This window comes from Homarus americanus, unplaced genomic scaffold (genome assembly GCF_018991925.1).
Source record: "Homarus americanus isolate GMGI-L3 unplaced genomic scaffold, GMGI_Hamer_2.0 scaffold33468, whole genome shotgun sequence".
NCBI lineage: Eukaryota > Metazoa > Arthropoda > Malacostraca > Decapoda > Nephropidae > Homarus > Homarus americanus.
Genome location: NW_024714177.1, coordinates 7216147 through 7238373, shown reverse-complemented (window position 1 = coordinate 7238373; position 22227 = coordinate 7216147). Strand labels below are relative to the sequence as shown.

The 22227-nt window shown below is 38.2% G+C and overlaps 1 protein-coding gene across 8 annotated transcripts in view; it reads right to left on the bottom strand.

Annotated features, from left to right (window-relative positions):
• LOC121877623 overlaps positions 1-22227 on the bottom strand; it is a 74420-nt gene that overhangs the window by 25785 nt on the left and 26408 nt on the right. For 4 of the 8 annotated variants that reach the window (XM_042383439.1, XM_042383451.1, XM_042383433.1 and 1 more), the window contains exons 2-6: positions 22074-22125; positions 21216-21387; positions 16776-16929; positions 12750-12862; positions 5815-5895 (exon numbers count right to left, since the gene is read on the bottom strand). In XM_042383439.1, the coding sequence (XP_042239373.1) occupies positions 5815-5895; positions 12750-12862; positions 16776-16929; positions 21216-21387; positions 22074-22122 (569 nt within the window). In that variant the 5' untranslated portion in view covers positions 22123-22125. The remainder of the gene's footprint in view (positions 1-5814; positions 5896-12749; positions 12863-16775; positions 16930-21215; positions 21388-22073; positions 22126-22227) is intronic. The other 4 variants (XM_042383475.1, XM_042383466.1, XM_042383457.1 and 1 more) reach the window with 3 other exon arrangements.

Sequence of the window (22227 nt, the reverse complement as noted above, 5' to 3'; positions counted from 1 at the left end):
AATGAGTCATATCCATCTACAGAATATTGAACTCACATTCCTCTGGGTTGATTCTCCTGTTCTCTTACAACAGTTCTACAACACCTGCTATACACTATTGGGTTGACATACTTTGAGTAGGGTTTCAAACTCCATTCTTTTATCAAGGAACGTGTCAGTAGTGTAATTAACTTTTAAGCCGGAATTTGTCCTCGGTAAAGTCTCTGACCTTAATAGTGACTCCAACCTTCCTTTATTCTCAGCAGCTACCTAGTTTATTAAATTCAGTGTATTTTGTGAGGTGTGGTTCAGTTAAAATATTACATAAACACACACATAGTAAGTTGTCTATTTAAACTGTGGATGTACTGTATTCCTGGAAACACAATATTAAATGAAACAACATATCAAACCCTATTCTATCATTGACTGGATAACAAAACTTTAGGGGGCAACTTTCATCAAAATTTTTAGAAAAATATTACCCTTATCAAGCTCCACAATGATATTATAACAAATTTAAATGAATAAGATAATACTCTGGTAAAGTTCTGAAACACTGATATTGATTTTGCCTGTAGAGATAATATGAAAACGAAAGTGGGTCCTGCAGGCTGTGTGGATACAGCATGTTCTACAAAGCCGATTTTTTTGGTATCTTGAACTAGGAGACACTACAATAGATTACCTTCGCTTCTTGAACTGTACATTAGATACCTATTCACAGCTGGAAGAACGGGCGATGCCCTAATTGCAATTACAGGTACTAGGTAATTACTAGGTTAGATAGGGCTTGTGACAATGACATGTGAGGTCTCGCTTATACTGTTGAGTAGCAAGTACAGTATAATCTCCCTCTGTTATGTCAGTCTGACACATGCAGTAGCTAATTTGACCAACATATCATATGTATCTACAGTCTTATGTGTATTTAGTAGATTACTTTATATAATGACATACAGTGATATATAAAATATAAAATGTGAACAGTGTATATTGCATATCTAACATCATTCTTGAGGGTCATGTAGATAAAGGTGGTTGGAATTTTAAAATTTATTACACTAATTTAATTTTTATTCGTGATTTTGACATAATTTATTATGAAAAGCAGCAGTCAACAGCTGTGATTTATGTCAGTCGCATATGTACGTGGTAAAGCGGGAATGCGCGTATCATCTCCCACCAATATGGCAAGGGTTTGAGCCTCGGCCCTGACACACGTGAGAAGGGTGATATCCAGTGTGAACCAACCAAACATCACAGGTTTCCCAGTCCACTGTTTCCTCCTGTACTAACATTGGGTAGTGTGCCCAAATGCCTAGTAAGCTTATAAGTAGTGAAAATTATATTATTAATGACCCACAAGTAAGTTCGAAAAACTTTACACTGCCAAGTGTCTAGGGATTATGGCCATAAGTGTTCACACAGAGCATGGTGCCCGACTGCATTTGTGGGTTATAGCTTGAGGCAGTAGTGGAATTATATATATATATATATATATATATATATATATATATATATATATATATATATATATATATATATATATATATATATATATATATATATATATATATATATATATATATATATATATATATATATATATATATATATATATATATATATATATATATATATATATATATATATATATATATATATATATATATATATATATATATATATATATATATATATATATATATATATATATATATATATATATATATATATATATATATATATATATATATATATATATACAGTAGTACCCCGATTCAATTGAGCCCACAGGGTACCGCGTTAAGTGAAATCCGCGTAAATGGAACAACAGAACATATGGGATTAATTCCAATAGAGACTGGCCCGACCCCCAAACTCTACTTTTTCCAACACAATACCTATGTTCTAGTAAAAACAACATCTTAATTTTATGATGGTACATGCACACAATTAATACTTAAGAGAAATAGAGAAATACAGTTGCCAAGTTAATGTCCATTCAAATAATGGACTCAACTCCCTCCCCCTCTTCTCACACTACACTGCTGGCTCTTCCCTCTCTGAGAAATTTTGGGGAAAACCACTAGATTTTAATAAATAATACCTTAAACTAAAGTTAGGATAATATAATTGACATTGCTGGATTCCTTGTAAGACCAGGAACATTTTGAATATAAATGTCATATATTTTACACAAAAGATAACATATTTACTCAGAGTAAACATTATATCTAAAATTTGTATGTCTAATGCAAAATCTATGATGTTTATATTCAAAATGATCATCAAATTATAAGAATTCCAGCAATGTAAATTATATTCTGACCGGGTAATTTGTATGAATTTTATGAGCTAAAACAAATATCTTCAGTTAATAAAGAAAAAAATATTCTTCAGACACTGTCTGTCAATCAAAGTACTGTACCCCACCTTGCCTCCCCCCCTCTTCCAACCGCGTGGTCAGTCCCAACCCTCCCCCCCACCCCCCACCAATCCTCCCTTCAAGAGATGTTGGGTGAAAAAACTAAATTTTAACATTTAGTATTAAATAATAACTCAGATTAAAGTTAGGATAATATAATTGACATTGCTGGATTCCTTGTAAGACCAGGAATATTTTGAATATAAATGTCATATATTTTGCACAAAAGATAACATATCTACTCAGAGTAAACATTACATCTAAAATTTGTATGTCTAATGCAAAATCTATGATGTTTATATTCAAAATGATCATCAAATTATAAGAATTCCAGCAATGTAAATTATATTCTGACCGGGTAATTTGTATGAATTTTATGAGCTAAAACAAATATCTTCAGTTAATAAAAAAAAAAAAAATATTCTTCACATGGTAACAGATGGTCGGTCGGTCCCTCCCTCCCCCCACCCCCCGTCCCACCAGATGTGTGGGAAAACCAGAATATTTACCTTTTTAGTAATAAATATATTCTGGCTGGGTAATTTGTATGAATTTTATGAGCTAAAACAGGCAGTTAGGCAGGGTGGCGGGTGGGGGGAATCTAAAAATAGCTCTCGAGCCGGACACTCACCACGTATACGTGGAAAAAACCCGGGTTAAGTGAAAGTTCAGCTCTGGCGAGGCACCGCGTATACGGTAAAACGCGCTAAGTGAAACCGCGTTAAGCGGGGTAATACTGTATATTTATATATATATACAGTATTTCATGTAAATCCACAATGAAAACGTGGATAAGATAAATCTTGATAAAATCACACGGGAAAATGGAAACAACGGAGTACCTTAGCTTTCGTCTTTATTCAAGACATCTTCAGAGGCAACTGGATTACATGGACAGAGAGAGGCTTAAATATACAGGGTGACCTAAAAACATGAGGTCAGGTCATAATGATGACATCCACTAATCCCCACACCAACACACACGTAGAGGAGCTTAAGAGAAGGGTGGTGACGTGACTAGCCAGGTCAGGTCAGAAAAAAGGGACCCACAAAATAACTATCATACATCTAGATCAAAGGTTTTCAAAGCATTTTTAACCTTGGGCCACTGACAAATAAATTTATGTAACATATTATCAGTTTTGAACTGACCATCACTAAGGTTTATTGATTTTAATTCCTTAATCAAACTAGCTTCAACCAGAAGTCTTTCTGTGACACAAGATGATTTGAATACTTCTAAGCTTTTTTCCCAAGCAATGGGGTGATTATTATTCCTAACATGAACGAACAAGGCACTGCTTTCAGATGCAGTTCTGATATTATACTTATGTTGTTTGATTCTGAGCTGCAGTGTTTTTCCTGTCTGACCTACATAATTACAATTACATTTGCTACATGGAACCTTTGATCTAGATGTATGATAGTTATTTTGTGGGTCCCTTTTTTCTGACCTGACCTGGCTAGTCACGTCACCACCCTTCTCTTAAGCTCCTCTACGTGTGTGTTGGTGTGGGGATTAGTGGATGTCATCATTATGACCTGACCTCATGTTTTTAGGTAACCCTGTATATTTAAGCCTCTCTCTGTCCATGTAATCCAGTTGCCTCTGAAGATGTCTTGAATAAAGACGAAAGCTAAGGTACTCCGTTGTTTCCATTTTCCCGTGTGATTTTATCAAGATATACAGTATATATATATATATACTGTATATATACTGTATACAGTCAACCCTCACTTTACACGGTTAATTCAACCCACAGGGTACAGTACCGCGTAAAGTGAACAACATAACATATGGGATTAATTGAAATAGAGACCGGGCCGACCCCCAAACTCCACTTTTTGACGACACACAACTATGTTGTAGTAAAAATATTATCTTAACTTTATGATGGTATGCACACACAATTAATAATTAAGAGAAATATCAATAATATTAGGTTTTTTAACACATACATTAGTAGAAAAGATGGCTGGGCACACGGGGATGGGCGGTTGGTTCCGAGGCAGAGGGCAGATTATTGGCCCTCACCTGTATCACTTGTATCAATTGTATCACTATCCACAACAGAAGCTTGCAGGGCCTCTTTGTCAAACCCCTCAAAGTCCATATAAGTCCATATCCTCACTATAATTATCACTATTACTGACTTGGGCCGGCTGTGGTGGGAGGCGGGTGAAGAACTCGGTAATGTTTTGATGACTGGGCGACCTTGTGCGCACCATGCTCGCGCCGCTTACACAACATGGCGGATGGCGGGAGGTTTGGATCCAAAAATGGCGCGGCTCGCCAGCCGCTCTCCGCGTAAAGGGGTACACGCACCGCGGAATGTGAGCATTCCTGTTTCGGCAGGGTACCGCGTAAACGTGGAAACGCGGAATGTGGGACCGCGTAAAGCGAGGGTTAACTATACCTGTATATATATACAGTATATATATATATATATATATATGCAGTATGACTTTGCTGTACAAGGTAAATTTGATTATGATTGCTCAGTGCTCAGTACATTGAGTATGGTTTACCGCATCCTTGATTTCACTAAAATTAACAGTTTCTTTCACTGTTAGCAACATCAGCATCAGGGATTTGAGCTGATTTACTTTCTGTAAACTGTCCTGTAAAATTTGTATGTATAATAAAGGCAGTTTTGTATCATAGGTCTAAATGCATCCCTGCACAAGATGAGTCACTGAATCTCTCAACACTTGTAAAAGCAAAATCACCTAAGCTGATGAAGGCATCACCAATCAGTGATGGTCATCTTACTGGCCACCTGTACGGTTTGTACCATATAATTAGTACCAACACAGCCATCAACATCCTCAAAAATATTTGTAAGGTGGATGCTTGTGATACTTTGTATAGTATTGTACATCCATAGGAAATGCCTCTGCATTTGAGATAATGTGCTTCCTGAGGTGAAACCTTGTCCTTCAACAGCCACAAGTTACAGGAATAGTCTCCTCTTGATCAAGATAGGACTAATTAAGATAGACTTTAACCCTTCAGTGAAGGGGTGTCTCTCGGTTGAATAAAATCGTATGCCGTTAGCTAGAGTAAAATACCTAAGGGTTTCACTGCCCACTAAAAGGTTAAAAGCTGTAATCACCATGAAGGTGACTGAGATATGCTGCTGATGAATGTTGGTGGCTTGTGTAAAGCGACAAGGGAACTAAGCAAGATTTCAGGTTTTGTCGTGAAAGGGGAGCACCATAGTGGAACACATCTTTTAGAGCCATACAACTGACTGAATGACAAACAGAGGAAAGGAAATGTTTTTGTATACCTTCTCATATTTATGTTTCTGGCCACCCTGTATGTATGTATGTATGTATGTATATATATATATATATATATATATATATATATATATATACTTAGTTATCTATCCATATACCTGAATATAACACTGGTACTGGTTATCCTTGCAACTGGTTGTCCACTATTAGCTAATATCTTCTGGCCTGTGAAGATATTCCTGTTAAATATAAATGGCATTAATCATTTAGGTTTTGCCAAACTGCTAATTGCTTCTCTCTACAGTATATGTATATAATTTAATGAATATTTCCAGGACCTTGGTGGAACAAAAGTCAGAATTTTGTAGCACCAAAAATATTCTAAGTTTGTACTATAAAGATTAGTACACTGTATTACAGAATTATCACATTTACTGTATATGATAGGATGCAGTGGCCAAGTGGGCCACTAATGTCCTAAATGAACACCAGCTGTCTCCCAGGGGCACCATCATTTCATCCAACTGTGACTGGTTTAACTATCATTACAGTTAGGGAAGTGAAGGCCGTATAGTTCAGTATCAGAGCTTAATATTCGTGTGATTTATGAACACTGCTGCTGATGTGATGTTAGGCCAATGGGATCCACTTTCAATTTTATATAGTACTGTAGATGGTACAGCATTTCCCGAAGTTCAGAATGTAACCCCTTTACAGCCATACAGTATTTGACAATTCTTCAGTTTCACATGTAAACTTAACCTAACACTACATCATAACTCTGAGAATAAATTTGAATCTGTCCAGTCAAAAGTGACTTCCGCGTGTTGTTTGTTGAAGTTGACAGATGGTGCCTGCCTCCACTACTCCCTCGACCAACACATCTCCACCTTCCTATCATATCCACCTGTGAACTACCTCTGCCACCCTGCTGTCTCTGCCACCTCACTGTCTCTTTCACCCTATTATCTCTGCCACCCTAGTGTGTCTCCCGCCCCATTATCTCTGCCACCTCACTGTCTCTTTCACCCAAGTATCTCTGCCACCCCAGTATCTCTGCCACCCCAGTATCTCTGCCATCGCAGTATCTCTGCCACCCCAGTATTTCTGCCACTTCACTTTTCCTTTCACCCTAGTATCTCTGCCACCCTGCTCAGGTATGGTGCTTTAGAATGCAAAAGTATCACCAACCTGGTCACTGACAAATAAAAAAGAAAATATCAAAGCCAATATAATGCGAGGTTGTCACCCTTTCAATACATTGTCTTGAATCTTTGAGTTCATTATTACCGTAATTGAATAGTTGGTCATCATACTCAAGGGATGAAATCATTGTACAGTATTCAAAAGGTGTCTCTCGAACCCAAGTGTCTGATCCTGGCAACCAGACAAGTACCCCATATATCAATTTATCAGTGAAAATAGGGATCACCTGTAGATTAGCTCCCTTCCAGCTTATTTCACCTGAAGAACACCTTAATGCTGTCTGGGGGGGGGGGCCTATGTTAGATTAGGTTAGCTAAGATTTGATTAGCTATGTTTTGTTAGGTTTGGGTAGATTAATGTGAAAGAAGCTGGGATAAGGTTAGTTTAACATTTAGGTAGTTGATCTTAAGGTGATAGAATCTGGGGCTAATCTTAAGATAAACTGAAAAAAATATATATATTTAAATGATTAAGAGTAGAAATTAACGAGGTCGTGCTTTAACTAATGAGACTTATTGCTGGTGATAATCAATAATGTTGCTTTGGGTAGTAAGTGGACGAGTGGTGAAGAGTATAACAGTGCTGTAATAGACTGAGGTTAGCGTGTGGGGACTATTTAACCTTGTTTGTTGCCTTTTGCACCATGTATTTTACTAAAATTACAAAGTTCCTCTCAAAGGAGGATGGGGTGCTACTATAGGGTGCTGTCTCTAAAGATATATTTAGTATAACTTAACCTAACCTTAAGTAGCACCGAGGATGGAATGGTAATAAATGATTAAATATAAAGTTTTTCATTGATATATAAATCTCATGTGTTTACTGCAGTTTATGTAGGCAATGTACGGTACACATTCTGAGAGTCCCATTAAGAGAGGGAGAGTGTTTCACAAAGATAGTGAATAAAATAATACAGTGACCCCTCGGTTAACGAACTCAATCCGTTCCAGAAGGTCGTTCGTTAACCGAAAAGTTCGTTAACCGAAACCATTGTTTCAATGGGTTTTTGGGTAATTGGTTCCAGCTCACCAAAAATTTCCTAAATTCAACAAAAATGGTAAAAAAGTTCACTTACTTTGAGGTGTGTATGTAGAAGGCTCCTGGATGATGATGATGATGATGGGAATTACAATGGGGGTGGAGGAGAAGGAAGAAGAGAAGGCATTGGGGTGGAAGAGAAGTCACCCCATGGCACCATTTCACCCATAAATTTTTAGTTCTCTTGGTGTATTTCAAGATTATTTTCTTTAAATCAACACTGTACTGCATTATATATTGTCAATATGTAAAATATATTTCAAAATGACCAATAATTTGCTTGGAAACACAGAAAAAAGCATTTAGTTGAAGAGAGTCTCAAGCAAGATGTTACCTCCAGTGAAAACAGAGAGACTAACGCCTGTTTGCTGTGTTAAGAGGCTGGATGCTGCGCTTTAAACTAGTCACTTTACCTTCAATTATGTTCAATAATTGTTAAAATGACTAAAAAATTGAATATTAAACTTTTAAAATTATTGAATAGTATAAACTTCTTGATATTTACTAAAATAGTTAGGAATTTAAGCCCTAGAACCGATTAATGTATTGGCGGACTGATACTAAAGCTGGTTGCCCGGCCAGTGCAAGTGAAAACATGTTGAGGTCGGTTCGTAAGAAATTCGTTAACCGAATTTTTGTTCGTTAACCGAATTGAAGATCCTTATGGAAGGCAGTTCGTTAACCGAAATTTCGTTAACCGAGGCGTTCGTTAAACGAGGGGTCACTGTACTTTATTCGATTCACTTTACTGTACTTTATCTACTAATGAGAGAGGTTTGTGTTACATGCACATGATCAAACTCATTGTTAACACAAATTAGTTTGTGCCTACACTGAACACATTCAATTAAAATGGTCAAGTCTCAAAAACAATACAGTTTATTCAGGTGAGAAGAACTGAAGTACAGTAATACCTAAGTTAATTTGTAACCTAATTCCCCTAAAGTGTGACTATGAACAAAGGACCAGTAAATGACTACCAGCCAAGTTCAAACCACTCCACGGTTACGGAGTTATCATGTACACATCTCTGGCCCCCTACTACCTGTATGTGCTCTGCGTCTTCATATTTAATATATTATTGATTCCTAAGCTGTCTACTTTAGTTAGGGAAAAAAAATTTCAATCATGAATTTAAATATGGCAACAAAATTGTAGGTGATAGCTTATTATTAAGTTATTTAACTGTATAGTCATATACAAAACATTGAAAGAGTCTGGTTAGATTTAGAAAGTTTGTGAAACTGCCTGAAATTTGTGCTGAACATTTGTAACAGTATCTAGCATGTTATCTGTTTGTTAGAATCAATAAACACAAATTGCTGCACAGTTTTGTACTCAAGCAGCCCGCCTGTACCCTCCTCAAAGTGACTGACACCCACGAGCACCACTTCAAATCATTGATGACCCAGATGAACCCGATTCTTCTTCAGATTAATGAAAGATGTGGAGGCATGAACAAGGGTGGTCCAGGCTGATAAGGTTAGATTAGGTTTGGTTGGTTTTTGGTGATTTTCTATGGGTTTTTTTACACAGAAAAAGGGGTAGGTTAAGTTAGGTTATATTTCTTTCAGTATTAGAAATGTTTGTTCCTATAGTTTTTGATAACTTTTGAAGGATTTTGGTCTTGTTCTCCATTGAAAATCACCTGTTTCTGTGATTTCCCCCACCCGAAAACTCCCACTTCCCAACATCTAGAAGATGGCGGTGGCAGTGCGTGTGAGGGAGGGGGTTTTGAGAATTGCAATTAAATGCCAGGTAGCGACGTGTCCTCCTAATATTACTTATTAAGTAATTATTAGATGTTTTAATTGCCTGTATGTTGACCTGGCGAGTTATTGCTAGGCATTAACATACCTAGGTATAAGCTAGGTGTTGCATTCTGGATTGAACAAAAATTTGTGATTTCCGACGAAAATGAATGCCAAATCCGTTCAAAACTCATCAAAAACCATAGGAAAACCTATTTCTAATACCCAAAGAAAGAATGATGCACTACTATACTATAAATTGACCTTTACAACTCATAAACTTACATATAAAAGACATGAATGAAATACTGTATGTACATACAAAGTCTTATCTTAATAGCCCAGAGACAAATAGGCTATCCACATAGTACATAAGCTATGATAAAAACCAAATTAAGTGACAAATAGCAAACAAAAATGCAACATGTTCCTGCCTTTGCTGTAATTAAGTCACCCTTCACCTCCTACAAGGGAAGGATGTTAATGTCCTTTGAAACATGGCATGTGTTGTATATACCTTAGTGCAGGGGTTCTTAACCTGGGGTGAATTTACCCCATGGGGTAAAATAACAACATCGCCGGGGGTATATACACCAAGTTTAAAATAATGCAATTTTAACTCCTTCATTTGCAAAAGACAAATGTACAGTCATTATTGTGCAGCTCTAAAATAATGATGTGTTTTTCTTTTGTTTTAATTTTTACCCTAATTTTCATTGTTCAGCCTATTTCCTTTAATAAAAACTTATCATGCTTATGCCATGGTTATGCTTATTTATGTGGTGGGAGTAAATGACTGGTCATGCCAGCACTATGGGGTAAATGGCAGAAAAATGTTAAGAACCCCTGCCTTAGTCCATAACGTCTCTTAATCCTTGTGTTTTCTTTTTTTCATGTTGGAGGCTAATTCCCCATTCCATATTCTGGGTGTTGAAGGTGAAAGGTACAGTACACCCTCGAACAACCCTCCCCCCGAAACAGACGTGAAATTAATAAGATTTTTGTGTAGATTCTTCATCCTACAGCATTCGTATTCAACAAACTTTGTGTCAGTGTATTGTGCACAATACCTTTGAATACCTTTAAATCTGAAATCACTTGCCAACACTTGTAAACTCTACCAGTTATTAAGAATATACTCTTAATATTTGTGTTGTCACAGTTTAACCCCTCATGTCGAACAACGTTTTGACTGAGGATTTAGATTACTGATCAATGAAAACTTTTCCCAGACAATTGTTTTCGGTCCATTGTGAGAAGGTGAATCAAGCAACTAAGCTAGTAGGTGTTATAAGGTTATTCTGATATCTAGACAGTCTGTCCCTCGTAATGCTCTTCAAAAGTGAGGTGCTCCCCTGTTTGGAATACTGGTACTGATCCCTGAGATATGCTAGAGACTGTCACTTGACTGAAAATGTCCAGAAAGATTAGAATGCCCGCAGTTGCCTAGCTTATACAATAGACGGGCAACAGGCAAATAAATTATTGGGTCTTATAAGAAGGTTGTTCAGATATCTAGACGGTCTGTCCCTCGTAACGATCTTCAGGAGTGAAGTGCTTCCCCATCTGGAGTACTGTCACCTGATCTGGTCCCCAAAATATGCTAGGGACTGCCAGTTGGTTGAAAATGTTCAAAGGAGGGCCACCAGACTGGTGCCTGCACTTCGGCACCTCAGCTACCCTGAGAGATAGGAGCGCCTGAACTTGCCTAGCTTATACTACAGACGGGCAAGGGGGGACCTAGTTGAGGTGTATAAGCATCTCAGGGGGCACTACTCAGTTGAGTGTCCTTACTTGGAGCTGGCGGACGCTCGCCCCACAAGCGGTCACAGCTCAAGATTGAAGAAGCCTCAAGTCCAGAAAACCGTGAGGGCAAACTTTTTCGGAGTGAGGGTTGTAAACTCTTGGAACAATCTACCAGAAAGTGTTGTGACGGCACCGAGTGTGAGCTCTTTCAAGACAAGACTTGACCAACACTGGAGCGGGTTCACGTACATTCAGGAGCTGGTGCATGCCCAGTATTTGCTAACAGTGCATGACAGAGACGTGACCGATCGCCCGGGCGACTAGCGAGCCGATCTTTTGGTGAAGACGATAAATGAAAAGGAAAAGTAATCAGAGACGTGACCGATCGCCCAAGCGGCTAACAAGCCGATCAGTGGCGAAGAGGATAAAAGTAAAAGTAAATGTAAGGGGTGATTTAATTAAAGTTTATAAACACCTCAGAGGACATTATTCAGTCGAGTGTTCATACCTGGAGCTGGTGGATGCCTGCCCCAGTAGGGGTCACAGCTCAAGGTTAAAGAAGCCACTAGTTCAGCGAATTGTCAGGGCAAACATTTTTGGAGTGAGAATTGAAAAATCTTGGAACAATCTACCAGAGTTTTGTGACAGCACCCAGTGTGAGCTCGTTTAAGACCAAACTTGACCAACACTGGTGCAGGTACAGATACATTCTGGAGCCAGTACTTGCCAATGGTGTGTAACAGAGACATGACTGACTGCCTAAGTGGTTAACTGGCCGATCATTGACAAAGAGGATAAAAGCAAAAGATATGTAAGGTGTATGAGTGGTGTAAACAGTCCAGGTCAGACAGTTCAAGTACAATTATCTTTCACATTGATGAATATGATGCTGTACAGGAGTAAGAAATTTAGTAGAAGTGTCCATGAGGAGCAGACTGATGTCACATATGACAGCTGTGTGGTGCTGTACTTGTAAGCATCAGCCTAAATGATGTTGGCTGTAAATTTCTCTGTAAAACAGCTTCTACTCACGTTTGTGACCAATGGGTGTTATTGGGGTCGCAACTCTTAAAAATCACAACTTACAGCAAGATTGGTCAAGTCTCTATGCATATACACATACAGTAAAGAAGAATCAATCAAAAAGTATCAAATCCCTACACTTCCCTCATTGAGGACACTGGTGGAATGGAACCATAAATACTGTTTACTTGATAGTACACTCCTCTTTTTTTCTGTAAATGTTCTTTTCCTTTGTTATACCAATACAACTCAAAGTCTTATGTCAGTTATGTCGAGTTAACTACAGCAAAAACAGGAGACAAAACCCCTACACCCACATATACACTCACTGCTCTGGAAATATTGCTTCAGACCTTCTCCGCCTTGAGTTTTGCCACACGTAGTCGAGGCCAGGGTGTGGGTAGGTGTCGGTGCTGTGTGACAGCATGAAGTGCAACGAACACTGTAAAAAATAAGTAAACATTGAGTTGTTGTGTGAAATTTTCATCTTTTACTTATCATAGGATAATTTTACTGTGTATAGAAAAATATAGGAATGTGGTCATCACTATGAGGTGAGAAGAGTAATGTTCACTCAAATAAGCATGGAGTCCCACTACTTTACTGATTAGTGAAAATTCGTTTTTATGTGCCAGTTTTCAGTTTTATTTTGTTATACTGTACAGTAGATTTATTCAATTATTAATATTATAGCAGCAGATCTAATTAGTGAAGGCAAAATATTAAACTATAGAGCACTTTAAAATCAGTAATACAGTAAGTCCTCGCTTAATGTCATGGCTCCGTTCCTGAAAACCGTGACGTTAATGGAATCGATTTTCACCATAAAAAATAGATAAAATACAGGAATTACATTTCCCAGCCTCCCTCTGCCCCATAAAATATATTACCTACACATAAATTCAATGGATTTTTTATAGAAAATGATATATATTATACATCCAAAAAGATAAATAAACTAAATCATTTTGTATTGTACTCACTGATGGGTGGCGAGTACACACTGTTGTGGGGGTTAGACCTAGCGCAACACCAATGTTCACTGCACGTTTACCTTTCTCAAAACGGTTTAAAACCTTCATTTTCGTAGCAAAGCTAATGGTCTTATGTTGCTTCTTCACAACACTAACACTTGATGGGTGCTTGGAAGCCATTTCGAATGGTTACAGTACTGTACAGTATTTAGAGCAAAAACACTTAAACATGCACAAACAATGTGGAAGCCCATCAAAAACTGGGGAAGCTGTTAGGCTCAGCGAGAGAGCGTTAACGCACCAAGATGAGAGAGGGTGATGCACCGTACAAAGTAGTCCGTGACGACATTATACTGAATTAGCGGGACGTTGCCCGAATCATGGGTATCTAAAGAGTAGCAACGTTTTAACGAAACAACGTTGTCGAGGGCAACATTAAATGAGGACTTACAGTAAGTGGATTTACCGTATTTGCCGGCGTATAAGACGCGTTTAAAAGAAAAAAAGTATAATGGGCCCGTATTACGGATGGGAGGCCGAGCGCCATAGGCGGAGGTGCCTAGCTAGGGGTCTGGCATGAGCAGTAGTCCACTAAGCACAAAAATTTTGTTACTAATAATATTACTAATAATAAAATACTGAAAAACAAGCCAAATTATCACAATCTATTATCACAAACTTACAGCAAATTTGCCGAAGACGTACCGGGTAAATAATGGCAGAAGGAAGCTCACAACATCTTACTGTACCTCTTTCTCCAGCATACGTAACCCACACCAGATACATGTCTTACATTATTTAATGACTGCGTTACCTTTAAGAAACATTAGTTTATTATCTAAATGAAAAATGCCCCTAGAAAGATTAAAGGAATGTTAACAGAAAGTTCAGCCGCCAGTCCGCCATTCGCAATGGGTCGATGACGCCAAAACAATAGCGATTGTGCTACACCCTGGTGGCAGATTGAGGTAACACAAAATATCACAGCCAAAAGTACGACTTATCCCCTACAAAACCACTTTAAAATCAGGTACACCTGACGATTTCATACCATTTATCACCACACATTGTTTGCAGTCATGCAGAAAGTCTACGATCCACGCTAGGACATTTCCCCGAATCCTGTACCCTTTCAGTTTAATTCTCAGCCTTTCATGGGGTACACTGTCGAAAGCCTTGGCAAAATCTAGGTATATATTGTCAATATTTATGCCTTATTCTAGAATTTGAGTCCAAACATCTGGTACCACCTGTAATTGAGTTAAGTAGTATCTTCCCGGCATAAAACTGTGTTGGTATTCCTTTACATGGTTGTTTTGTAGATGTTCCATCATGACATCTCTTACGATGTTCTCTAGTACTTTTGTACACTATGCTGGTCAGGCTCTCTGGCCTTTTATTATTTGTGGAGTGATGATTGTCGTTCTTGAATACTGTATAGGACTCACATAAGCCATCTTCCAGTCGTCGGGGACCTTTTGTTCCTTCAGGTTATTTGCAGAACAGGATCTTCAGGGGCTCCACGAGCTCGTTACACAGTTCTCTTAACACTCTGGGGTATACCATATCTTGGCCGGGACTCTTGTGAATCTTTAACTTTGACAGTTTATTTCTTATAATCTCGTCCGAGAACACAATGTGGGTCAGCTCGGTGTCGAACTATCTTCCCTCTTGTGAATACTGATGAAAAAAATTGTTCAATGCCTCCGCCTTACCCTGGTCAGAATCTGCATAACTAATATCTTCAAGCCTCAGGTCTGATTTCCCTACTCGCGTTTTTAATTTTGAATTTGGGTAACGGTAATAAGCCTTTGGATTTGACTTGACCTCGCTAGCTTTCTGCCCCTGGAACTTTTTTCAGCCCTCCTACACTGTGACTTTGCTTGGTTCCTGGATCTGGCATACATCCTCCTGTCCTGCTCATCATTTGTCCTAACTCATGTCTTGAAATCCTAAATTTTCTTCTTAAATTTGCCGACTGCCGCATGGTTCATGTGTAGTGGTCTCCTTGTATTCTTGGAGGCACTGGGTTTGGTCTTGGGTATATATTTATCGATCGAATGGTTTATTTCACTGGCTATGATATTCAGCGTAGCATCTGCATTCTTATTCTTTAGTAAGTCAGGTAAGTGTATACTCCTCATCTCTTCCCTCATCCCATTGTAATTTCCTTTGTAATATTTGAACCTGGACCTGGTTTTGTTATGAACCAAGTACGTACTGTAATAGTTAAATCTGAAGGACAACATTTTGTTATGACTGGTGCCACCTGGGCTAGTTGTTCCAGATTAGCCATCATACCCTCCTCGTTAGTTATGATGAGGTCCAGTGGTTTGGGTGTTTGCTCCCCTCTGTAGTGAGTCAGCTCTTTAACATGTAGGAATAGAAAATTGTCTCTCAGAGTTTCTACAAAAAGAGTGGCTGGATTATTTAGGTCGTTTGGTGTGGCTTCATTGCTCCAGTCGATGTCGCCATAATTAAAGTCCCCCATGACAAGGAGGTGGCTCGGGTTCTGCACCGTTACATTGTCAATTAAGGTTCTTAAGTTTCTCTGGTTTAATACGCTACAGTTTGGGGATCTGTAGATACATCTAACAATGAGTAAGTCTCTCCCCTTCTGTTTAATTTTACACCACTTTGATTCTTCGAAAACATCCTCTCCCTGCACCCTCACTTGTCTGGCTCTTAAGATCATGCCTAACTCACATTCCTCCTGTTCAATTCTCCTGTTCTTGTACAAAAGTTCTACAACACCTATATCAGGTTGATATACCCTCAGGAAAGTGTTAGTATTCATGTACATGACTTTCAAGCCGGAAATTGTCCTCTGTAATGTCTCCGGTCTTGGTATTATTTCCAGCCCCCCTCCATTCTCTACAGTTGCCTCGTTTACTGTATCCCTTGTGGTTTGTGGGGTGTGGCCAGAGATGACATTGTTTACATGGCACTTGCCTCCTCCTAGGTGGGAGGTAGAGCGGATAGCGGGTGTCCCATTGTCCCCTAGTTCTGTACTGACATTCTTGCTCCCACTATTCTCCCCTTGTATATAACCCATGTACGTCCGACCCGGCTCCTCATCGACTCTTTGTAACTACTGGTATTAACCACAATATTTATTAAGCTTCTGGTTCAGCAGAAGGTGAGTCTCATGGATGCAGCTCACTAGATAAATTCTTTGTTCATAACACAAGGGAGGCAATGTGGCCGGCACTTTATTATATACAGTAAAGTTAGGTGCTCATTTACAAGTGGGTAGACTAACTAGAGGTACCCTGAGCACGAACCAGCAACCATACATAGGCAAGCATTGTATTCACTCAGTACAGTATTTCTGAAAAAAAGGTTATCTAAGGAATGTAAATAATTTTTTGTCTATCTCACCTCTTCACGAGGCTCATAGGTATCAGCAGGCACAGTCTCACTAGGCACCAGAGCCTTAGTGATGATGTCCTGCTTCTCTACCTCCACCAGCTCGTTAGTTGCCCATGGAACGTTGTTGCTGGTGGACTGATATGTGATGCCGTCCAGTTTGTACCTGGAGGGTAAAAACATGTTAAACTCTTCTAAGTCAGAAATAATATATAAATACTGTACTGTATATACATACTGTACACTGTAGGATTCACATACATATATATATATATATATATATATATATATATATATATATATATATATATATATATATATATATATATATATATATATATATATATATATATATATATATATATATATATATATGTAAATATATATATATATATAATATATGTAAATATATATATATATAATATATATAAATATATATATATATAATATATATAATATATAAAAAAATATATATATATAATATATATTATATATACTGTATATAATATATATATATATATATATATATATATATATATATATATATATATATATATATATATATATATATATATACAAGGAAGAAACACGTTCAGCTTTATTAATTCATCTTCAGGTGAATCAGACTGTACTCACCCTGAAGATATACGAAACATAGCACTATATATATATATATATAATATATATATATATATATATATATATGGAGTATATGACAGTTCTACTACAAATATTCCTATAACGAACAGTTTTACCTATAAAATTGAGAATGCTATAACTGATCGAAACTCCTACAACAACAGTATTTTTTATCATTTTTGTACTGATTTATTTTTTATTACAAGTATTAATGTTCTTTATTTCAGGAGTTTAAATGCACATTTATGCCGTTTTACAATTTTACATTTTATATTATATTTTTCATTAGTGCTTGTATTTGAGGCATACAATGGACCCTATAACAAACAGGTTCTGAACCAATTAGAATATTATATATATATATATATATATATATATATATATATATATATATATATATATATATATATATATATATATATATATATATATATATATATATATATATATTATATATATATATGAATAAAGACAGAAAGCTAAGGTGCTCCGTTGTTTCCTTTTCTAGTATGATTTTATCAACATATATATATATATATATATATACACACACCACACACACACACATACACGACATATACACACACACACACACACACACACACACACACACACACCAAGCCGCCCCAAGCCCAAGAAGATACGACGCGCCCTAAGTTACGAAGTAAAGTACAAAATCGTCCAGGACTTACAAAAGGGAACCCGACAAGTTGATCTCGCTTGCTAGCATGGAGTTAACGATTCTACGATTCATACAATCAAGAAGGATGCCGCCAAGATAAAAGAACACATGAGCATCACAAAGTCTGCAGGTGCTTCAATGGTGAAGTATTGTCAGAATAAGGTGCTGCTCGAGACTGAGAGCTTACTAGTGAGCTACTTGATTCGCCAGGCAAGACGTAACATGGCGGTCGACACGCGGGCAGTGCAGGACTACGCCCATGAACTCTACGAATCAGTGGCACGCAAGATGGAAATTGCAGAGCCCAAACCCTTCACTGCTTCCTCTGGGTGGCTGCAGGGGTTTAAGAAACGTAACAAGATAACCAACATTAACATTGTTGGTGAAGGAGCCAGTGCTGACCGTGCTGCTGCCATGGATTTTCCTCCATTCTTACATGACATTATGGAGGAAGGTCAGTACACCGACGACCAGGTGTTCAACATGGATGTATCCGGTCTGTTTTGGAAAAAAATTACCTTCCAAGACCTTCGTTGTCAAGTCTGCCAGCAAGTGTCGGGGCCGGAAGTTGCAGAAGGAGCGCATTACCGTCCTGTTTACCACCAATGCCTCCGGCACCTGTAAGCTCAAGTTGTCGGTGATCCACACAGCCCACAAGCCGCACGCCTACAAGAACATGGACATGACCAAGCTAAATGTCCACTGGCTAACCGCACGTAAGGCGTGGATGTTCACTGGTCTGTCCCTCTCCTGGTTTGATGACTGTTTCGTTCCCGACGTGAAGAAATTCTGCGAGCAACATAATGTTCTATTTAACATTTTGTTGCTCCTTGACAACGCACCAGGACACTCACCCCTACTGTTGGATCATCATCTCAGTGTAAAAGTGGTCTTCCTTCCTCCCAACACTATTTCATTAATCCAGCCGATGGACCAGGAGTTGATATGCAACATTAAGGCTGCATTCTCCGCAAAGAAGTTTAAGCTCCTGAACGACTACACAAACACCAAGGATGAGTTGCCGAACCTTCTGAGTGGCACAGATAGCGAGAGCGAGGACGAGGATCCAGAACAAGAGTTGGCGGAGCATGAAGTGCAAGTTAAACAGTTTTGGAAAATGTTTAACGTCAAGAAAGCTGTTGATTTCTTGGTGGAGGCATGGGGGCAGCTGTCTGTGGCAACGATTCGTCACGCGTGGCGGCATGTGTTGCAGGGTATCCCAGGTGGGAGGCAGAGTCAACCTGTGGCTGGAGAGGCTCAGTCTGTTGCAGTGGCAGTGGACCTTGCAAGAGAAACTGCTCAGAGTGTTACAGCTGCAGGCTTCTCCGAGACCACCAACGACGACATCATTTAGGTAATCAGGTATCCTGAGGTGAATGCCGACGATATGTTGGAAGACGATGACGTCAGTGAGGAGGCAGGTGGTGCTGCAGTACCAGAACAGAAGTTAACACATGGTGATATAAAGGATGCCATCGTGTTTGCCGAGAAACTCAAGCTCATCCTTTCCAAAGACCCTCTCAATCACCGATATGAAGTCTCCAATAACCATCTAGACCAAACTATGGAGCCATATATCAAGATGTATCACGACCACATCAACGCTAGTCGTCAGCGTAACATTACCGACTTCTTCGCCCGCAACCGACAACAGCCAGCCCAAGTCAGTGATAGTGACAATGATGGTGACTTTGAGGGGTTTGTCAGGGAGGCCCTGACGACTGTGGTGGATAGTGATAGTGATTCACCTGAGGGCCACTAATCTGCCCTCTGCCTCGGAACCAGCCCCCATCACCGTATGCCGACCCATCTCTTCTACTAACCTAAGTGTTAAACCTTGATTTTTCTTTTACCTGGTACAGTATATTATTCTCTAATTTATATTTATCTTCTATATTATGTGTGTGTGCATACCATCCATCATAAAATTAAGATACTATTTTTACTGCAACGTACGTATTGTGTCGGAAAAAGTGGAGTTTGAGGGTCGGCCCAGTCTCTATTTCAATTAATCCCATATGTCCTGTTATTTAGTTTATGCGTTCCTCGTTTTACACGGACCTCCATGGGTTCAATTGACTGCGTAAATGGAGACTATAGTGTGTGTGTGTGTGTATATATATATATATATATATATATATATATATATATATATATATATATATATATATATATATATATATATATATATATATATATATATATATATATATATATATATATATATATATATATATATATATATATATATATATATATATATATATATATATATATATATATATATATATATATATATATATATACAATACAGTTAACCCTCACTTTACGCGGTTAATGTAACCCGGAGGGTCGCGCGTAAAGTGAGAAACGCGTAAAGTGAATAACATAACATATGGGATTAATTGAAATGGAGTCCGGGCCGATCCCCAAACTCCACTTTTTGACGACACACAACTATGTTGTAGTAAAAATATTATCTTAACTTTATGATGGTATGCACACACAATTAATAATTAAGAGAAATATCAATAATATTAGGTTTTTTAACACTTACATTAGTAGAAAAAATGGCTGGGCACACGGGGATGGGCGGTTGGTTCCGAGGCAGAGGGCAGATTATTGGCCCTCACCTGTGTCACTTGTATCAATTGTATCACTATCCACCACAGAGGCTTGCAGGGCCTCTTTGTCAAACTCCCCAAAGTCCATATAAGTCCATATCCTCACCATAATTATCACTATCACTGACTTGGGCCGGCTGTGGTGGGTGGCGGGTGAAGAACTGGTAATGTTTTGATGACTGGGCGACCTTGTGCGCACCATGTTCGCACCGCTTACACAACATGGCGGATGGCGGGAGGTTTGGATCCAAAAATGGCGCGGCTCGCCAGCCGCTCTCCGCGTAAAGGGGTACACGCACCGCGGAATGTGAGCATCCTGGGTTCCGGCAGGGCACCGCGTAAACGTGGAAACGCGGAATGTGGGACCGCGTAAAGTGAGGGTTAACTGTATATATATATATTATTAATAGAGTTGCAGCCGGTGGCTGAAAATACTGTATGTGTGTGTGTGTGTGTGTGTGTGTGTACATACATACAATGTGTGTGTGTACATACATACACCCTTACCTCAACAAGAGAGCCTCAGCTAAGGTATCAGGGTAGATAAAGTTGTGCTGATTCTCATACTTCTCCACCAAGGCAATGAAGTTTCCCAGGTTGATTGGCATGCGGTCTTCAAGATCGTCAAGGCCATGCTTGTAACATTCAGAGGACCTGAATTTCTCGTGCCATTCCGCTCCTGCAATGATTTCTTTCATAAGATGTCCACCTTTACTTGCCGTTTTCTATGTTAACTTGAATCAACAGTTGTTTTGACAAAATGATTATTATGCTTTATTTGTCAATATTTGGTTATTCACTGACGAATACACTTATGCCATTGGTATTACAATCTTCAGCATATGAATAGTAATTTTTGTAGTCCATATTATTTTGCAATAGGTATTATAGCAAAATTAGCTGTTCAATACAACATCCAACAGTGTTCAATTTGTTTCCCTTATATATATATATATATATATATATATATATATATATATATATATATATATATATATATATATATATATATATATATATATATATATATATATATATATATATATATATATATATATAGTCCGTTAGATATAAAACCTCTATCTAACACACTACAATATGAAAATATGCTATAGTGATAGTCCATTAGATGTGAAACCCCATCTAAACGATCATATGGAGAGAAAAATACGTTATGTGGAGGTTTCACTGTAGGTGAGATATTTTACATGTTCAATACTGTATATGCCATGACGTTTAATTAAGCCACAGGAATATGCATTTCTCCCTGTACCTTTCTTGATTTCCTTCATTTATAAATTTCCTCTCTACACCTCCTTTCTCCTGTTCACCAAACACATGAATGTAAGGAGAGGAGTCACAAACCTGCTAGAGTGAGGAGCACCAGGAGCAGCCCAGCTGTCAGTTGTCGCATCTCCTGCAATATTCAGTACAGTAGTCAGTTACTAAAGCTGGCAGTTAGTTACCAAAGCTATTAGTTGGTCACCAAAGCTATTAGTTGGTTACCAAAGCTATCAGT